This window comes from Schistocerca cancellata, chromosome 7 (assembly GCF_023864275.1).
Source record: "Schistocerca cancellata isolate TAMUIC-IGC-003103 chromosome 7, iqSchCanc2.1, whole genome shotgun sequence".
NCBI lineage: Eukaryota > Metazoa > Arthropoda > Insecta > Orthoptera > Acrididae > Schistocerca > Schistocerca cancellata.
In genome coordinates this window covers 577,962,673-577,984,761 of record NC_064632.1, presented here as the reverse complement: position 1 = coordinate 577,984,761, position 22,089 = coordinate 577,962,673, and the positions used below count along the sequence as shown (strand labels likewise).

General features: G+C 45.6%; 1 protein-coding gene across 1 annotated transcript in view; it reads right to left on the bottom strand.

Annotated features, from left to right (window-relative positions):
• The window catches only part of LOC126091853 (eukaryotic translation initiation factor 2A), a 189,465-nt gene that overhangs the window by 14,159 nt on the left and 153,217 nt on the right, over positions 1-22,089 (bottom strand). Inside the window, exon 12 of the mRNA XM_049907118.1 lies at positions 17,337-17,539. Within this exon, the coding sequence (XP_049763075.1) occupies positions 17,337-17,539 (203 nt within the window). The remainder of the gene's footprint in view (positions 1-17,336; positions 17,540-22,089) is intronic.

The following is a 22,089-nucleotide window of genomic DNA, read 5'->3' as shown; positions in this document are numbered from 1 at the left end:
TGATAGTGGTAAGAGCTCGAAACTTCTGCAAAATGACAGCCCAAGGTGTTGGGGATAGCAATAGGGTCCACAATGACATCGTCAGCTACCGTCAGGCCAGAAATTGGGGAATGGATCTTGGTTCCAGAGGGCTGTTGGAGGTTGGCCCACACGACAGAGGAAGGTGTGGAACTGTTAAAATAACTAGTTAATGAAATCCAGCTAGCTCTTTTGCTATCCCGAAGAACCTGACAATACTTTGCACACATCTGTTTATAATGAATGCAGTCTTCCAGCATAGGGTGGCAGTTAAAAATGCGGAGATCACGTCTCCGTGCGTGAATTGCGTCGTGGCATACCTCAGTCCACCGAGGGACTGGGACACGATGTGGTAAAGAGGAAGTGCGAGGAATGGAACATTCTGCAGCAGTGAGGATAACATTGGTGAGACAGTCCACACGGTCATCACAACAAATCTTGTTCTTTGTAGGTCGCCAGGGAGGAGTAAAGCTGCCAGTCAGCCTTAGTAAGCTGCCATTTTGGTGTGCATGCGGATGGGGTAGGAGTCAGCAGATGGAGGGCACACAGGAAATGGTCACTCAAGTAGGCGTCAGGAAGAATGAACCTCTCAAGACGATGGGCAAGCTGGGCAGTGCAAAAGGATAGGTCCAAATGGAAACAGGTGTGTGAGGAGTCTGAAAGGAAAGTGGGTGCTCCAGTGTTTAGGCAGAAGAGGTTAAGTTGGTTAAGTACGCCAGCCACGAGGGCACCTCTTTGGGATGTCCTGGGAGAACCCCAAAGAGGATGATGCACATTAAAGTCACCGAGTAGCAGAAATGGGGAATGTAGCTGCCCAATAAGTTGAAAGAAGTCGGCCCTGGTGACAGCGAATGAAATGATGGAGGGACATATATGGTACAGGGGGAAAAAGTAAGGGGGGGGGGGGGGGGGAGGAAGGAAAATGGAGAACTGCAACAGCTTGAAAACTGGTAGTCAGGAAGATGGGTTGACTATGAATGTCATCCCGTATGAGCAGCATGATGCCCTCATGAGAGAATGCCAACCACAGGGGGAACGTCAAAGGGAACGTCAAAATGAATCGGTAAATAATGTGAAAGCTCAAAGCGGTTGTGAGGGCACAATTTCGTTTCCTGAAGGCAGAGTACAAGGGAATGCTGCGATGCTAAAAGCAGCCGTAAATCCTCTTTGTGGGACTGAAGGCCATGAACGTTCCATTGGAGGACAGTCATGAGGAGGAAGAGATGCAGGTGTATCAACTTGACGGTTGCCATGTGACAGCCGGCGGAGAGTCGCTACTACAGGGCACATAAGCAGGAGGATCCTGCTCCGTGGGGTACACAGAAGCATCGGCGTGCTTGTGCTGTCGGTCTGTGGAGTCCAACACTGAAAAACGGTTGGTGGTGCGCACCGGTGAGATGGAGGCTGGTTAAGGGACCATGTTGCGACACCTTCGAGCAGGATCTTTGAGTTGGCGAAGGAGAAGACCATTTGTGGTGTTGTTTGGCTGGAGGGATGGAGGAAGTCTTCACGGGAGTACTCCTTCCGTCCTTTCCTGGCTGCTGGTTGTGTAGTGAGTGGCTTTGCCCCTTGAGGCAAGAGTTTGACGGTTTGTTACACAGTGGGACGGCGGTGCTACCTTGACACTAGGCGATTTCTCAACCTCAGAGCCGAATTTGAGGTTGCATGTCTGCAAGGCCATGTCCTTCATGGAGCGGGGGGGTAAAAAGAACAGAACTACAGATGCCAGAAGGGAGAACACAGGGTTTGTGACTAGTCAGAGACTTGCGAGCTACTGGGTAAGGCACTTTTTCCTTTACCCGAATCTCTTGAACAGACCACTCATCTAGATACATGGGACAATCCCAAGAGGATATGGCATGGCCACCATCACAGTTGATACAGCAGGGAAGAGGCGACAGACATTCACCCTCGTGCGCATCCCTGCCACAGGTTATGCATTTGGCTGGGTGTCTAAAAGATCTTCGAGTATAGTTGAAACGATGACACTTGTAGCAGTGCATCGCATTTGGAATGTACAATTTGAATGTGATAATTTCATAGCCTGCTTTGATCTTGGACGGCAGCACCACCTTATCAAAGGTGAGGAAAATAGTGCAGGTTGGCACCAAGGAGGAATCTACCTTTTTCATTACACAATGGACGGCAATAACATCCTGATCAGAGAGGTAAGATTGTATTTCAGCCTCAGTTAGACGGTCAAGCAGCCTGGTGTAAATTACACCACGGGAAGAATTCAAAGTTGTGTGTGCCTCGACACAAACAGGGTAGCCATGGAGAAGCGAGGCAGGAAGCCGTTGTTATGTTTGAGAATCAGAAGCCGTCTCCAAAAGCAAAGTGCCATTCTGTAAACGAGATCATGATTTCACAGGTGGAGCAATTGCTTTCAACACCTTTCTGAATAATAAGCAGACTGACCGTCTTCAGTACACGAGACCACAAGGAACTGTGGTGCAGGGGGAAGGATCTTTGAATCAGGAGCCTCATTAGGTTTATGTTTCACAGACATTGATGGGGAGGATGATTGAAATTACCGTGATTGCCAGCATCCTCGATGGCGAGCTCCTTCCAACTGGGGGCCCCCTTCACAAGGAGGTGCACCTGCCTTATGTGATTGTTCACACCTCAGGACACACGTCCTGAACACCTGATGGAGGTACCAATCGGCAATTTGGAGACGTTACAGCTCAGGCAATCACCCCTACATGGGCCTGGCTTGTACCAGGGACTACGTGCGAACCACACCTGTCGACCTGGGGACTGGGAATTATGCGTTACCCAGTCACCTGCTACGTGTCAGATGTGTGGGACGGTCTTCAGAATTGCACAGGAAGGAAGAAGAAGAAGAAAAGAGGATCCTTAAACACTGAAACGGAGCAATGAGAGTAGATGGGAAACAAAGAAAGGAAAAGGGAGCCAAAAACAAAGTTGTGACTGACTGTAAGTCAGTGACAGAATGCAGAACATTGAAAATAATACCCCAGACATGTTCCTTATATACAAATATTCCGCATGTCCAGGGCCTCGCTGCAATGGAGCACTTCCTTTCACACCGATCACCTGCCACCCTACCTAAAACCTCTTTCCTCATTACCTTAGCCAGCTTCATCCTGACCCACAACTTCTTCACTTTTTAAGGCCAGACATACCAACAATTAAAGGGAACAGCCATGGGTACCAGGATGGCCCCCTCGTACGCCAACCTATTCATGGGTCGCTTAGAGGAAGCCTTCTTGGTTACCCAGGCCTGCAAACCCAAAGTTTGGTACAGATTTATTGATGACATCTTCATGATCTGGACTCACAGTGAAGAAGAACTCCAGAATTTCCTCTCCAACCTCAACTCCTTTGGCTCCATCAGATTCACTGGTCCTACTCTAAATCCCATGCCACTTTCCTTGACGTTGACCTCCATCTGTCCAATGGCCAGCTTCACACGTCCGTCCACATCAAACCCACCAACAAGCAACAGTACCTCCATTATGACAGCTGCCACCCATTCCACATCAAACGGTCCCTTCCCTACAGCCTAGGTCTTCGTGGCAAACGTATCTGCTCCAGTCCGGAATCCCTGAACCATTACACCAACAACCTGAAAACAGCTTTCGCATCCCGCAACTACCCTCACGACTTGGTACAGAAGCAAATAACCAGAGCCACTTCCTCATCCCTTCAAACCCAGAACTTCCCACAGAAGAACCCCAAAAGTGCCCCACTTGTGACAGGATACTTTCCGGGACTGGATCAGACTCTGAATGTGGCACTCCAGCAGGGATATGACTTCCTCAAATCCTGCCCTGAAATGAGATCCATCCTTCATGAAATCCTCCCCACTCCACCACGAGTGTCTTTCCGCCATCCACCTAACCTTCGTAACCTCTTAGTTCATCCCTATGAAATCCCCAAACCACCTTCCCTACCCTCTGGCTCCTACCCTTGTAACTGCCCCCGGTGTAAAACCTGTCCCATGCACCCTCCCACCACCACCTACTCCAGTCCTGTAACCCGGAAGGTGTACACGATCAAAGGCAGAGCCACGTGTGAAAGCACCCACGTGATTTACCAACTGACCTGCCTACACTGTGAAGCCTTCTATGTGGGAATGAACAGCAACAAACTGTCCATTCGCATGAATGTTGGTAATGAGGATCACCCCGTGGCTAAACATGCCTTGGTGCACAGCCAGCACATCTTGGCACAGTGTTACACCGTCCGGGTTATCTGGATACTTCCCACTAACACCAACCTGTCAGAACTCCGGAGATGGGAACTTGCCCTTCAGCATATCCTCTCTTCTCGCTATCCGCCAGGCCTCAATCTCCGCTAATTTCTAATTTCAATTTACCGCCGCTCATACCTTAGGGGGAAAAAAGGACGGGTACACACTCGCGCGCACACACACACATATCCATCCACACATATACAGACACAAGCAGACATATTTTTTAAATATATATATATATATATATATATATATATATATATATATATATATATATATATAGGAAAGAGGGAAGGAGAGGGAAAGACGAAAGGATGTGGGTTTTAAGGGAGAGGGTAAGGAGTCATTCCAGTCCCGGGAGCGGAAAGACTTACCTTATGGGGAAAAAAGGATGGGTATACACTCGCACACACACACATATCCATCCACACATATACAGACACAATCAGACATATTTAAAGACAAGCACTTTCATTTGGTAAGTCACATCATCTTTGTTTTTATCTATATATATATACCAAACAAAAGCGCTGGCAAGTCGACAGACACACAAACAAACACAAACACACACACAAAATTCCAGCCCCCGCAACCAACGGCCATCCCGTCAGGAAAGAGGGAAGGAGAAGGAAAGACAAAAGGATATGGGTTTCAAGCACCATGCACCCTCCCACCACCACCTATTCCAGTCCTGTAACCCGGAAGGTGTACACGATCAAAGGCAGAGCCACGTGTGAAAGCACCCACGTGATTTACCAACTGACCTGCCTACACTGTGAAGCGTTCTATGTGGGAATGACCAGCAACAAACTGTCCATTCGCATGAATGGACACAGGCAGACAGTGTTTGTTGGTAATGAGGATCACCCTGTGGCTAAACATGCCTTGGTGCACGGCCAGCACATCTTGGCACAGTGTTACACCGTCCGGGTTATCTGGATACTTCCCACTAACACCAACCTGTCAGAACTCCGGAGATGGGAACTTGCCCTTCAGCATATCCTCTCTTCTCGCTATCCGCCAGGCCTCAATCTCCGCTAATTCCTAATTTCAATCTGCCGCCGCTCATACCTCACCTGTCTTTCAACATCATCTTTGCCTCTATACTTCCGTCCCGACTGACATCTCTGCTCAAACTCTTTGCCTTTACAAATGTCTGCTTGTGTCTTGTATGTATGGATGGATATGTGTGTGTGTGCGAGTGTATACCTGTCCTTTTTTCCCCCTAAGGTAAGTCTTTCCGCTCCCGGGATTGGAATGACTCCTTACCCTCTCCCTTAAAACCCATATCCTTTTGTCTTTCCTTCTCCTTCCCTCTTTCCTGACGAGGCAACCTTTGGTTGCGAAAGCTAGAGTTTTGTGTGTATGTTTGTGTTTATTTGTGTGTCTATCGACCTGCCAGCGCTTTTGTTGGGTAAGTCTCATCATCTTTCTTTTTATATATATATATATATATATATATATATATATATATATATATATATATATATATATATATATATGGAAACATCCCACATGGGAAAAATATATCTAAAAACAAAGATGATGTGACATGTGACTTACCAAACGAAAGCGCTGGCATGTTGATAGACACACAAACATACACACAAAATTCCAGTTTTCGCAACCAATGGTTGCTTCATCAGAAAGAGGGAAGGAGAGGGAAAGATGAAAGGATGTGGGTTTTAAGGGAGAGGGTAAGGAGCCATTCCAGTCCCAGGAGCGGAAAGACTTACCTTAGGGGGGGAAAAAGGACAGGTATACACCCACGCGCACATATACACATATCCATCCGCACATACACAGACACACGCAGACATTTGTAAATGCAAATAGCCAGTAAGTCTTTCCGCTCCCGGGATTGGAATGACTCCTTACCCTCTCCCTTAAAACCCACATCCTTTCGTTTTTCCCTCTCCTTCCCTCTTTCCTGACGAAGCAACCGTTGGTTGTGAAAACTTGAATTTTGTGTGTATGTTTGTGTTTGTTTGAGTGTCTATCGACGTGCCAGCGCTTTCGTTTGCTGAGTCACATCATCTTTGTTTTTAGATATATTTTTCCCACGTGGGATATTTCCCTCTGTTACATTCATATCATTAATTTGAACCCAACAATTACGTTTGTTATTGTCACTGTTGCATTTCGAAATCTTTTCTGTCATCTTACTTTATCTCTCTGTTTTTGCAAGCAGTTTCACTTTGTATTCACCTTCTCCTTTTTACCGTAATCTACCATACAATTTTATCCCGCCTATATATACTCAATAGTACGTAACCCACTTCCAAACTATAACAAAAAAAAATTTTTTTTCCGCTTTCAAAACTACTGCTGCTATCCACCGTTTCCAGTTCACAAACAGTTCCTTTCACCTATTAAACCACCATTTCGGCTAGTTCTAATAACTTCGCTTTATTTCCATTTCTGTTTTTCCCACATCACTGATCATTTTTAGCCGCCTCCCACAGGTTTTAACGTCATTATTTCTTTGTCAGACAATTGTTAGCCTCATTTTCATAATCTGCCACCACAAAACCACTCCTTTAATACATTTACACACAGTTTTTTTCGAAATTTTCCCAAATTTCTCCACCCTTTATAGTGTGTAGGCGGCAACACAACCACCTAACCTTTGTGCACATCGTTGTTTACCAACCCAAGTTCACCACAGGATCAACATAGCTCATCTTTAACCAACACCTTTTCGACTTTTTTCACAGCAGATCTCCAGTTGCTTTCTAGTTCACCTTTATCTCTCCCCATATATTTTTATTTTCATTTTCATTTCATCCTCATGTTACACTTTCCACCGTCTAGTATCATGTCACCGTCACAACATCCCCACAACGACCCCATTAAGTTTTATTTACATTCCCTCGGCAAACATGCCTTCGCCCTAGCCAGATTACAATCCCATATTTTATTTACTCAGGCTTGTCTGACATTTGGCACTACCCCCAAAGGCCTCACACTCAAAGTTCCCATCTCTGGCTGTAACCCTTCTTTCATCAGTCCCTATACCAGTTCCAAACTGAACAATCCATTGCCCTCACCCACCTAATCCTTCTCCTACAAAAGCCCAAACTCTTTGCCTTTACAAATGTCTGCTTGTGTCTGTGGATGTGTGTGTGTGTGTGTGTGTGTGTGTGTGTATGTGTGTGTGTGTGTGTGCGTGTGTGTGTGCGTGTGTGCATATACACGGACAAATGTCTGCTTGTGCCTGTGTATATGCGGATGGATATGTGTGTGTGTGTGCGCGCGAGTGTATACCCGTCAGCGCTTTTGTTTGGTAAGTCTCATCATCTTTCTTTTTAGATATATTTTTCCCATGTGTAATGTTTCCCTCTATTATATTCACATCTTTGTTTTTAGATATATATACAAAAGCGCTGGCAGGTCGATAGACACACAAACAAACACAAACATAAACACAAAATTCAAGCTTTCGCAACAAACAGTTGCTTCGTCAGGAAAGAGGGAAGGAGAGGGAAAGACGAAAGGATGTGGGTTTTAAGGGAGGGGGTAAGGAGTCATTCCAATCCCGGGATCGGAAAGACTTACCTTAAGGGGGGAAAAAGGACAGGTATACACTCGCGCGCGCGCGCGCATACACACACACACACACACACACACACACACACACACATCCATCCGCACATACACAGACACAATCAGACATTTGTAAAGGTAAAGAGTTTGGGCAGAGACGTCAGTCGAGGCGGAAGTACAGAGGCAAAGATGTTGTTGAAAGACAGGTGAGGTATGACATTTGTAAAGGCAAAGAGTTTGGGCTAAACTCTTTGCCTTTACAAATGTCTGCTTGTGTCTGTGTATGTGTGGATGGATATGTGTGTGTGTGCGAGTGTACACCTGTCCTTTTTTCCCCCTAAGGTAAGTCTTTCCGCTCCCGGGATTGGAATGACTCCTTACCCTCTCCCTTAAAACCCATATCCTTTTGTCTTTCCTTCTCCTTCCCTCTTTCCTGACGAGGCAACCGTTGGTTGCGAAAGCTTGAATTTTGTATGTATGTTTGTGTGTCTGTCGACCTGCCAGCACTATATATATATATATATATATATATATATATATATATATATATATATACCCCCCTGTAACCGCCCCCGGTGTAAAACCTGTCCCATGCACCCTCCCACCACCACCTATTCCAGTCCTGTAACCCGGAAGGTGTACACGATCAAAGGCAGAGCCACGTGTGAAAGCACCCACGTGATTTACCAACTGACCTGCCGACACTGTGAAGCGTTCTATGTGGGAATGACCAGCAACAAACTGTCCATTCACATGAATGGACACAGGCAGACAGTGTTTGTTGGTAATGAGGATCACCCTGTGGCTAAACATGCCTTGGTGCACGGCCAGCACATCTTGGCACAGTGTTACACCGTCCGGGTAATCTGGACACTTCCCACTAACACCAACCTGTCAGAACTCCGGAGATGGGAACTTGCCCTTCAGCATATCCTCTCTTCTCGCTATCTGCCAGGCCTCAATCTCCGCTAATTTCTAATTTCAATTTGCCGCCGCTCATACCTCACCTGTCTCTCAACATCATCTTTGCCTCTGTACTTCCGCCCCGACTGACATCTCTGCCCAAACTCTTTGCCTTTACAAATGTCTGCTTGTGTCTGTGTATATGCGGATGGATATGTGTGTGTGTGCGCGAGTGTATACCTGTCCTTTTTTCCCCCTAAGGTAAGGCTTTCCACTCCCGGGATTGGTATGACTCCTTACCCTCTCCCTTAAAACTCAAATCCTTTTGTCTTTCCCTCTCCTTCCCTCTTTCCTGACGAGGCAACCGTTGGTTGCGAAAGCTAGAATTTTGTGTGTATGTTTGTGTTTGTTTGTGTGTCTGTCGACCTGCCAGCGCTTTTGTTTGGTAAGTCTCATCATCTTTCTTTTTAGATATATTTTTCCCACGTGGAATGTTTCCCTCTATTATATTCATATCATTAATTTGAACCCAACAATCACGTTTGTTATTGTTATTGTCACAGTTACATTTCGTAGTCTTTTCTGTCGTCTTATTTCCTCCTTCTGTTTTTGCCAGCAGTTTCACTTTCTATTCCCCTTCTCCTTTTTTACCGTAATCCAGTATACAACTTTATCCCGCCGATATATACTCAATAATACGTAACCCACTTCCAAACCATAACCAAAAATTTTTTTTTCCGCTTTCAACACTACCGCTGCTATAAAATCCACCGTTTCCAGTTCAAAAACAGTTCCTTTCAGCTATTAAACAACCTTTTCGGCTAGTTTTAATAACTTTTGCTTTATTTCCATTTCCGTTTTTCTCACATCACCTATCATTTTTAGCCGCTTCCCACAGGTTTTAACGTCATTATTTCTTCATCAGACAATTGTTAGCCTCATTTCCATAATCTGCCACCACCAAACCACTCCTTTTAATACATCCTCAAGTAGTTTTTTCGAAATTTTCCCGTATTTCTCCACCCTTTAACGTGTTTTGGCGGTAACACAACCACCTAACCTTTATGCACATCATTATCTACCTACACAAGTTCACCACAGGATCAACATAGCCCAGCTCTAACCAACCCTTTTTCGCCTTTTTTCACACCAGATCTCCATTTGCTTTCTAGTTTTACCTTTATCTCTCCCCATATATTTTTATATTTATTTTCATTTTCATTTCAGCCTCATGTTACACTTTCCACCTTCTAGTACCATGTCACCAACACAACACCTCCATAATGACCCCATTTAGTTTTATTTACATTCCCTCCTAAACATGCCTTCGCCCTAGCCAGATTACACTCCCATATTTTCTTTTCTCAGGCTTGTCTGACATTTGGCATCACCCCCAAAGGCCTCACACTTAAAGTTCCCATCTCTGGCTGCAACCCTTCATTCCATCAGTCCCTATACCAGTTCCAAACCGAACAATCCATTGCCCTCACCCACCTAATCCTTCACCTACACATCCACTCAGCCAATCAACACACCCATCAACTCCTATCCTTAATAAAAGTCCTCAATCTTTCCTCTCCCACATCCACACCGGCTGTTCAGAGCATCCTCCTACAGGCCAACCGCAAATTAGAACAGCATGCCACCTCCACCTTAAAAAACTATCCAATCTCCTGGTTTCCCACCTCCGGAAAGGCAACTCACTCACCCTTCACAACCTTTCCAGCAAACCTCAACCTCCTCTCATTGCACACAAACCCAGTCTCTCCCATCTACTCAATCTCCCACTTCCAGCTCCACTCCCTCCAAAACCTCAAAATTCCAATCAACACAATCTGGAACCACAACACCCCAATTCAGTAGTTAACCTTTCCTCCAAACCTCTCTCCCAATCCAAAACCTCTGTCCTATCCAAAGGCCTCACCTTCAGCCCCACTCCCAGATTTAACCAAACAGCCCTCGTCAAAGATTTACTGTCCTACACCCGTACTCTCTGCTGGAAATATCACTTTGCCACGAAGAAAAATGATCCTAATCCTACCTCTAATGATCCAACTCCCCAAGACACTATCCAAATTGAACCATGCCTGGAACAGTTCCGTCCTCCGTCACAGTGGGACCCACCTCCTCTTCCTCAAAATCACCCTCTCCTAACCTTCCAGGAATTTCTGACTTCCAGCCTTGCCTCTCAATCCTTCTTAAAAAACCTTAATCCTACTCCCAACATCACCACTGCTGAAGCCAAGGCTATCCGTGATCTGGAGGCTGACCAATCCATCGTCATTCTTCCGGCGGACAAGGGTTCCACGACTGTGGTACTTGATCGTCGGGAGTATGTGGCTGAGGGACTGCGTCAGCTTTCAGACAACACTACTTACAAAGTTTGCCAAGGTAATCCCATTCCTGATGTCCAGGCAGAGCTTCAAGGAATCCTCAGAACCTTAGGCCCCCTACAAAACCTTTCACCTGACTCCATCAACCTCCTGCCCCACCAACACCCCACACCCCTACCTTCTACCTTCTTCCTAAAATTCACAAACCCAATCATCCCGGCCGTCCCATTGTAGCTGGTTACCAAGCCCCCACAGACACATCTCTGCCTACGTAGATCAACACCTTCAACCTATTACATGCAGTCTCCCATCTTTCATCAAAGACACCAACCACTTTCTCGAACGCCTGAAATCCCTACCCAGTCTGTTACCCCCGGAAGCCATCCTTGTAACCATTGATGCCACTTCCTTATACACAAATATTCCGGATGTCCAGGGCCTCGCTGCGATGGAGCACTTCCTTTCACGCCGATCACCTGCCGCCCTACCTAAAACCTCTTTCCTCATTACCTTAGCCAGCTTCATCCTGACCCACAACTTCTTCACTTTTGAAGGCCAGACCTACCAACAATTAAAGGGAACAGCCATGGGTACCAGGATGGCCCCTCGTATGCCAACCTATTCATGGGTCGCTTAGAGGAAGCCTTCTTGATTACCCAGGCCTGCCAACCCAAAGTTTGGTACAGATTTATTGATGACATTTTCATGATCTGGACTCACAGTGAAGAAGAACTCCAGAATTTCCTCTCCAACCTCAACTCCTTTGGTTCCATCAGATTCACCTGGTCCTACTCCAAATCCCATGCCACTTTCCTTGACGTTGACCTCCACCTGTCCAATGGCCAGCTTCACACGTCCGTCCACATCAAACACACCAACAAGCAACAGTACCTCCATTGTGACAGCTGCCACCCATTCCACATCAAACGGTCCCTTCCCTACAGCCTAGGTCTTCGTGGCAAACGAATCTGCTCCAGTCCGAAATCCTTGAACCATTACACCAACAACCTGAAAACAGCTTTTGCATCCCGTAACTACCCTCCCGACCTGGTACAGAAGCAAATAACCAGAGCCACTTCCTCATCTCCTCAAACCCGGAACCTTCCACAGAAGAACCCCAAAAGTGCCCCAATTGTGACAGGATACTTTCCGGGACTGGATCAGATTCTGAGCGTGGCTCTCCAGCAAGGATACGACTTCCTCAAATCCTGCCCTGAAATGAGATCCATCCTTCATTAAATCCTCCCCACTCCACCAAGAGTGTCTTTCCGCCGTCCACCTAACCTTCGTAACCTCTTAGTTCATCCCTATGAAATCCCCAAACCACCTTCCCTACCCTCTGGCTCCTACCCCTGTAACCGCCCCCGGTGTAAAACCTGTCCCATGCACCCTCCCACCACCACCTATTCCAGTCCTGTAACCCGGAAGGTGTACACGATCAAAGGCAGAGCCACGTGTGAAAGCACCCACGCGATTTACCAACTGACCTGCCTACACTGTGAAGCATTCTATGTGGGAATGACCAGCAACAAACTGTCCATTCGCATGAATGGACACAGGCAGACAGTGTTTGTTGGTAATGAGGATCACCCTGTGGCTAAACATGCCTTGGTGCACGGCCAGCACATCTTGGCACAGTGTTACACCGTCCGGGTTATCTGGATACTTCCCACTAACACCAACCTGTCAGAACTCCGGAGATGGGAACTTGCCCTTCAGCATATCCTCTCTTCTCGCTATCCGCCATGCCTCAATCTCCGCTAATTTCTAATTTCAATTTGCCGCCGCTCATACCTCACCTGTCTCTCAACATCATTTTTGCCTCTGTACTTCCGCCCCGACTGACATCTCTGCCCAAACTCTTTGCCTTTACAAATGTCTGCTTGTGTCTGTGTATATGCGGATGGATATGTGTGTGTGTGCGAGTGTATACCTGTCCTTTTTTCCCCCTAAGGTAAGTCTTTCCGCTCCCGGGATTGGAATGACTCCTTACCCTCTCCCTTAAAACCCAAATCCTTTTGTCCTTCCCTCTCCTTCCCTCTTTCCTGACGAGGCAACCGTTGGTTGCGAAAGCTAGAATTTTGTGTGTATGTTTGTTTGTGTGTCTATCGACCTGCCAGCGCTTTTGTTTGGTAAGTCTCATCATCTTTCTTTTTAGATATATTTTTCCCACGTGGAATGTTTCCCTCTATTATTTATATAATAGAAGGAAACATTCCACATAGGAAAAATATACCTAAAAACAAAGATGATGTGACTTACCAAATGAAAGTGCTGGCAGGTCGACAGACACACAAACGAACACAAACATACACACAAAATTCAAGCTTTCGCAACAAACTGTTGCCTCATCAGGAAAGAGGGAAGGAGAGGGAAAGACGAAAGGATGTGGGTTTTAAGGGAGAGGGTAAGGATTCATTCCAGTTCCGGGAGCGGAAAGACTTACCTTAGGGGGACAAAAAGGACGGGTATACACTCGCGCACACACACACATTTCCATCCACACATATACCACACATATATCCACACATATTTGAGGATTTGAGGAAGTCGTATCCCTGCTGGAGAGCCACATTCAGAATCTGATCCAGTCCCGGAAAGTATCCTGTCACAAGTGGGGCACTTTTGGGGTTGTTCTGTGGAAGGTTCCGGGTTTGATGAGATGAGGAAGTGGCTCTGGTTATTTGCTTCTGTACCAGGTCGGGAGGGTAGTTACAGGATGCAAAAGCTGTTTTCAGGTTGTTGGTGTAATGGTTCAAGGATTCCGGACTGGAGCAGATTCGTTTGCCACGAAGACCTAGGCTGTAGGGAAGGGACCGTTTGATGTGGAATGGGTGGCAGCTGTCATAATGGAGGTACTGTTGCTTGTTGGTGGGTTTGATGTGGACGGATGTGTGAAGCTGGCCATTCGGCAGGTGGAGGTCAACGTCAAGGAAAGTGGCATGGGATTTAGAGTGGGACCAGGTGAATCTGATGGAACCAAAGGAGTTGAGGTTGGAGAGGAAATTCTGGAGTTCTTCTTCACTGTGAGTCCAGATCATGAAAATGTCATCAATAAATCTGTACCAAACTTTGGATTGGCAGGCCTGGGTAACCAAGAAGGCTTCCTCTAAGCGACCCATGAATAGGTTGGCATACGAGGGGGCCATCCTGGTACCCATGGCTGTTCCCTTTAATTGTTGGTAGGTCTGGCCTTCAAAAGTGAAGAAGTTGTGGGTCAGGATGAAGCTGGCTAAGGTGATGAGGAAAGAGATTTTAGGTAGGGTGGCAGGTGATCGGCGTGAAAGGAAGTGCTCCATCGCAGCGAGGCTCTGTGCATGCGGAATATTTGTGTACAAGGATGTGGCATCAATGGTTACAAGGATGGTTTCCGGGGGTAACAGACTGGGTAGGGAATCCAGGTGTTCGAGAAAGTGGTTGGTGTCTTTGATGAAGGATGGGAGACTGCATGTAATGGGTTGAAGGTGTTGATCTACGTAGGCAGAGATGCGTTCTGTGGGGGCTTGGTAACCAGCTACAATGGTACGGCCGGGATGATTGGGTTTGTGAATTTTAGGAAGAAGGTAGAAGGTAGGGGTGCGGGGTGTTGGTGGGGTCAGGAGGTTGATGGAGTCAGGTGAAAGGTTTTGTAGGGGGCCTAAGGTTCTGAGGAGTCCTTGAAGCTCCGCCTGGACATCAGGGATGGGATTACCTTGGCAAACTTTGTAGGTAGTGTTGTCTGAAAGCTGACGCAGTCCCTCAGCCACATACTCCCGACAATCAAGTACCACAGTCGTGGAACCCTTGTCCGCCGGAAGAATGACGATGGATTGGTCAGCCTTCAGATCACGGATAGCCTGGGATTCAGCAGTGGTGATGTTGGGTGTAGGATTAAGGTTTTTTAAGAAGGATTGAGAGGCAAGGCTGGAAGTCAGAAATTCCTGGAAGGTTAGGAGAGGGTGATTTTGAGGAAGAGGAGGTGGGTCCCGCTGTGACGGAGGACGGAACTGTTCCAGGCATGGTTCAATTTGGATAGTGTCATGGGGAGTTGGATCATTAGGAGTAGGATTAGGATTAGGATAATTTTTCTTCGTGGCAAAGTGATATTTCCAACAAAGAGTACGGGTGTAGGACAGTAAATCTTTGACGAGGGCTGTTTGGTTAAATCTGGGAGTGGGGCTGAAGGTGAGGCCTTTGGATAGGACAGAGGTTTTGGATTGGGAGAGAGGTTTGGAGGAAAGGTTAACTACTGAATTGGGGTGTTGTGGTTCCAGATTGTGTTGATTGGAATTTTGAGGTTTTGGAGGGAGTGGAGCTGGAAGTGGGAGATTGAGTAGATGGGAGAGACTGGGTTTGTGTGCAATGAGAGGAGGTTGAGGTTTGCTGGAAAGGTTGTGAAGGGTGAGTGAGTTGCCTTTCCGGAGGTGGGAAACCAGGAGATTGGATAGTTTTTTAAGGTGGAGGGTGGCATGCTGTTCTAATTTGCGGTTGGCCTGTAGGAGGATGCTCTGAACAGCCGGTGTGGATGTGGGAGAGGAAAGATTGAGGACTTTTATTAAGGATAGGAGTTGATGGGTGTGTTGATTGGCTGAGTGGATGTGTAAGTGAAGGATTAGGTGGGTGAGGGCAATGGATTGTTCGGTTTGGAACTGGTATAGGGACTGATGGAATGAAGGGTTGCAGCCAGAGATGGGAACTTTAAGTGTGAGGCCTTTGGGGGTGATGCCAAATGTCAGACAAGCCTGAGAAAAGAAAATATGGGAGTGTAATCTGGCTAGGGCGAAGGCATGTTTAGGAGGGAATGTAAATAAAACTAAATGGGGTCGTTGTGGAGGTGTTGTGTTGGTGACATGGTACTAGAAGGTGGAAAGTGTAACATGAGGCTGAAATGAAAATGAAAATAAATATAAAAATATATGGAGAGAGATAAAGGTGAACTAGAAAGCAAAAGAAGATCTGGTGTGAAAAAAGGCAAAAAAGGGTTGGTTAGAGCTGGGCTATGTTGATCCTGTGGTGAACTTGTGTAGGTAGATAATGATGTGCATAAAGGTTAGGTGGTTGTGTTGCCGCCTAAACATGTTAAAGGGTGGAGAAATTCGGGAAAATTCCGAAAAAACTATGTGAGGATGTATTAAAAGGAGTGGTTTGGTGGTGGCAGATTATGGAAATGAGGCTAACAATTGTCTGATGAAGAAATAATGACGTTAAAACCTGTGGGAAGCGGCTAAAAATGATAGGTGATGTGAGAAAAACGGAAATGGAAATAAAGCAAAAGTTATTAAAAGTAGCCGAAAAGGTTGTTTAATAGCTGAAAGGAACTATTTGTGAACTAGAAATGGTGGATTTTATAGCAGCGGTAGTGTTGAAAGCGGAAAAAAAATTTTTTGGTTATGGTTTGGAAGTGGGTTACGTATTATTACGTATTATTGAGTATATATCGGCGGAATAAAATTGTATACAGGATTACGGTAAAAAAGGAGACGGTGAATACAAAGTGATGGCAAAAACAGAAGGAGGAAATAAGACGACAGAAAAGATTACGAAATGTAACAGTGACAATAACAAACGTAATTGTTGGGTTCAAATTAATGATATGAATATAATAGAGGGAAACATTCCACGTGGGAAAAATTTATCTAAAAAGAAAGATGATGAGACTTACCAAACAAAAGCGCTGGCAGGTCGATACACACACAAACACAGGCAGACAGTGTTTGTTGGTAATGAGGATCACCCTGTGGCTAAACATGCCTTGGTGCACGGCCAGCACATCTTGGCACAGTGTTACACCGTCCGGGTTATCTGGATACTTCCCACTAACACCAACCTGTCAGAACTCCGGAGATGGGAACTTGCCCTTCAGCATATCCTCTCTTCTCACTATCCGCCAGGCCTCAATCTCCGCTAATTTCTAATTTCAATTTGCCGCCGCTCATACCTCACCTGTCTTTCAACATCATCTTTGCCTCTGTACTTCCGCCTCGACTGACATCTCTACCCAAACTCTTTGCCTCTACAAATGTCTGCTTGTGTCTGTGTATATGCGGATGGATATGTGTGTGTGTGCGCGCGAGTGTATACCTGTCCTTTTTTCCCCCTAAGGTAAGTCTTTCCGCTCCCGGGATTGGAATGACTCCTTACCCTCTCCCTTAAAACCCACATCCTTTCGTCTTTCCCTCTCCTTCCCTCTTTCCTGATGAAGCAACTGTTGGTTCCAAAAGCTTGAATTTTGTATGTTTGTGTGTCTATCAACCTGCCAGCACTTTCGTTTGGTAAGTCACATCATCTTTAGTGTGTGCGCGCATGCGTGCGTTAAGAATAAATAATTAACTTACACTCTTAATCTTCTTGATTTTCTTGCTTTTCTCGGGATCGTCGGGCATTTCCACTTCTGCAATTGCTGGTGGGAGCTTCACTGTGTGTGAGGTTACTGGAGCTGATTCTCCATTTGTAACAACCTGAGAATTGTCTTGCTCTTTCCGTGCCTTCTTGGCTTCTCGTTTCTTTTTTTGTTTCAAGGCAGCTTTGGATGGGTTGGCTGTAGGGAAAAAAATACATTTTCTCTATATATACAAAAAACAGAAGCATTCTTCAAGAACAAAATTTTGTGGCTAAATTCCACAATTATTATTATTATTGTTGTTGTTGTTAGTGTCAAACCTCCGTATAGCAATTACCAATACAATGATAAACCCGGGTACAGCAATAATTTTATATGGTCCCGGCAGATTTCCTATATGTACTATGTTAATTACCCTCATTACAATGATGAACTTAATTTAGCAACACCTGGTTATAACAAAGACAACATTTTGAGCAATTTACTGTTTCCTACTTCTAAGAAGCTCACTATAGTGCACTATAGAAGCTACTAGACTTTCAGCGCTTTATTTCCTGAAGTTTCGCTACACAAAACTGTATTTATCCTAGCGGTAAAGAGAATAGCACACAGCCACAGGCAGGCTGTGCTGAGCGGCAAATGTCAAGAGAGCTCCTTTGTTTGAACGAGTGTTTAGTTTGTCTGTTGTTGAGATTCAGTAGCAAACAGAAGTGTTTTGTTGGGCTCACAAGCAGCTTATCTGCATGATTTTTGCAATCTGTGAATGTTTTTAATTAATGAAAACACTTTGGACTTTGCTAAAATTTGGACAATGACTGCAACTCAAAAATAAATAAGGTTGGAGACAAAAACAGAGATTTCCAAGGACACTGATAATGGAATGAAACAAGTAGATGTGGAGAGGAAGTATGGATTTGCACGATCGACATTATCTACAACCCATAAAAAATGAAAAGAAATTGAAGAAAGTTTTGCAGGTGGCAAATTTAACCCTTCAAGAAAAAGAATGAAGATGGCTGCTGCTGATGATGTGGACAGTGCTAAACTGCAGTGGTTTAATGAGATCTATGCACAGAATGTACCAATTGATGGTCCACTGATATGTCAAAAAGCTTTAGTCACTTAGTGATTCTAATTTTAAGGCAAGTAAAGGATGGTTGCAAAGATTTAAGGACAGGCATGGGATCATTTTTAAAGCCATTTCAGGAGAAGAAAAATCAGCATCTTCAGGTGATGCAGTATGTTGGAGGAAAAACACCACGTTTAAACTGTTAGAAAAATACAGTCCTGAAAATTTGTACAATCCCGGTGGGACAGGATTGTTTTATCAACTGATGCCAGAGAAAACGATGGCCTTTAGAGGAGAAAAGTGTAAAGGAGGGGAGCAATTTAAAGTACACCTAACTGTTCTTCTCTGCAGCAGTGCATCAGGGACACACAAATTGACACCACTGGTGATCAGACTGTCAGCAAACCCATGGTGCTTCAAAAATGTAAGAAGCTTACCAGGTAACAGGGTACATACATTTTATTTTACCTTCCTATAATTTATAAGTTAATTCAGTCCAGTATAGCTTCAGCTGTAATGTTTTGCTACAGACATATTGTGAATGTGATTTCTTTTATTGCAGTCAATTACAAGGCAAATCGAAAAGCATGGATGATGTCTACTCTCTTTACTGAGCAGTTGCTTTCGCTTGATAAAGAGATGTCAATGAAGAATAAGGGAATTGTAGTGCTGGTGGATAACTGTAGTGTGCGTAACAACATGCCAGCTTTGAAGAACACTGAACTATGCTACTTCCCCTCGAACTGTACTTCGATTCTTCAGCCACTAGATATGGGGAAAATGTGAGCAATTCCAACAGTTTCAATGTGAAGCAGGTTTGTGACATGATTGCTAGTTCCTGGAACAGTGTACAGCCGAACGTGATTGTGAACAGCTGAAAAAATGCAAGAATTTCCTAAAGTGAAGATGTTGGTGAGAATGTTGTGGTGGATTAAATAACACAGGATGATATTCAAAGTTATCTGGAGATTTATTCAGCAGTTACTGGTAAAACCATAGGTGCTTTAGTAGTTGAATACTTGTCAGTGGATGACGAGGCGTTGGTGTTTGAAGCATATACCGACAAATCTACCATCGAGGAGTTAAAAGAGTAATTCACCTATTGAAGACACTGACGATGACAGTGATGTGATAAGTGCGATCCCCCCTCCTCTGATGAGCTAATAGGTCAGCTGGAAACCATTCAGCAAGTAGCATCTTCAATCCCCAGTGTTTCAGCACAGAAATTGATTACGTTAGAGGAGATAAAGACAATATGCACAAAGAGAATATTTAGAGAAAAGAAGCAAAGGAAAATAAGTGAATTTTTCTGTACCCAAAACTAAGATTTTCTACAGGTACAGTATTAATAATGAAGTGAACAAAATGTGTTTCATTATTTGTCTTTTAATGTTATTTTTCATCAGAAAATTACTACAGTAATGCACTTCTCAGCCATGAAAACATGGCTCCTTGCTCCGAGTCATGGCAACAAAACCTCATTATAAAAATAGCCCTGGTACAGTTTGGTTGGTTTGTGGGGGGTTGAAGGGACCAGACTACAAAGGCCATCGGTCCCTTTTTTCCACGGCCATGAAACACCCACAAGGAAGAAAAACAAGCAACAGAGATAACAAGGAAGACACAGACAAAGACCAGAAAAAAGGAAATAAGAGCACACAGAGTTTTACAGTGGTTGGCCAACCATGGAAAAAAAAGGGAAAACCCAACCACCAAGAGACACACTAAAAACCCCAATATAAAACCGTAGGCCAAAGGCCTGACTCAACACTCAAAAGAAACAAACCCTCAGATTGAGCGATAAAAGCCCCCTGCGCAAATAAAACTCAAAACTAAGCCTGCCATTGCAGCATTATCCGTTAAAAGTGCAGGGAGCGTATCGGGCAGCGCAAACGTCTGCCTGGGCGCAGTTAAAAGTGGACAGTCCAACAAAATGTGAATCACTGTACGCTGAACCACAGTGACAGAGAAGTGGGTCCTCACGGTGCAATAAATAACCGTGCATCAGCCAGGTGTGGCCAATGCGTAGCTGGCAGAGTACATCGGAGTCCTTGCGAGAGGCCCACAAGGAGGAGCACCAAACACTGGTAGTCTCCTTGATGACCTGAAGTTTGTTGGGTAAAGGCAGGGTGCTCCATTCATCACCCCAAGCACCAAGGACCTTCTGCCGCAAAAAGGACTGGAGATCACACTCCGAAGGGCCAATCTCCAGGGCCAGTGCACCAACAGCCTGTTTGGCCAGCCTGTCAACCCATTCATTACCCGGTATGCCGACATGACCCAGGGTCCACACAAAAACCACAGAGTGGCCGCAACAGGCAAGAGTATGGAGGGACTCCTCGAGAGTCATCACCAGACAAGAGCGAGAAAAACACTGGTCAATAGCTTGTAAGCCCCTCAGGGAGTCACTACAGATGACTAAGGACTCACCTGGGCAGGAGTGGACATACATGAGGGCGTGAGAGATGGCTACCAGCTCCGCAGTGAAAACACTGCAGCCATCCAGGAACGAGTGTTGTTCAGAGTGATCCCCAAGAGTAAAAGCATAACCAACTCGACCAGCAACCATCAAACTGTTGGTATAGACTACAGCGGAGCTGGCAAACGCGGAAAGGATGGAAAGAAAGCGGCAGCAGAGGGACATGGATATGGAAAGGAGGCAGGAGAGGGAAAAACTCAAGCCCAGAGAGAAGAGACTGGACGCAAACCACAATTGGACACCCTGACTGGGGTCGCCGTTCTGGAAGATGGACGACCGAGTTGGGGAACAGGAGACGGTAATTAGGATGACCGAGCAAGCTACAAACATGTGCAGCATAAGCGGCCAGCAGTTGTTGGCGCCTGATCTGCAACAGAGTGACATCAGCCTGCACAAGTGGGCTGTCGACAGGGCTTGTGTGGAAAGCTCCAGTGGTGAGTCGGATCCTGCAGTGAATGATGGGGTCAAGCAACCGCAACCCTGAAGTGATGCCAAACCATAAGCCAGGCTCCCATAATCGAGACGGGACTGAATCGATGCACGATACAGACGGAGAAGGGTAGACCAATCGGCACCCCAGCTGATGTGACTCGAGCAATGAAGAGCATTAAGATGGCGCCAGCATGTTTGTTTAAGCTGCCTAAAATGAGGGATCAAGTCAACCAGGTATCAAAAAGCAAGCCCAAAAACCAATGTGTCTCCACTAGGCAAGAGGTTCGCTGTCAAGATAAAGCCTCGGCTCAGAGTGAACAGTGTGACACCGGCAGAAATGCATGATGCAAGTCTTGGCGGCCGAGAACTGGAACCTGTGCGTGACGGCCCAAGACTGTGCCCAGCGGATAGTGCCCTGTGGCTGCCATTCAGCAACCGCAATGCCAGTGGAGCTATAGTATAGGCAAAAGTCATCAGCATACAAATAAGCCGATACGAACATTCCCACAGCAGCAGCTAGTCCATTGATAGCAACTAAAAAGAGCTACACTCAAGACAGAGCCTTGAGGGACCCTATTCTCTTGAGCTCGGGAGGAACTATGGGAGGGACCAACTTGCACCCAGAAGGAACAAAGCGACTGAAAATTTTGAATAAAAATTGGGAGCAGGCCCCTAAGACCCCACCCATGAAGCATGGTGAGGATGTGATGTCGCATTGTTGTATCATATGCCTTCCGCATTTCAAAAAAAAGACGGCAACCAGATGCT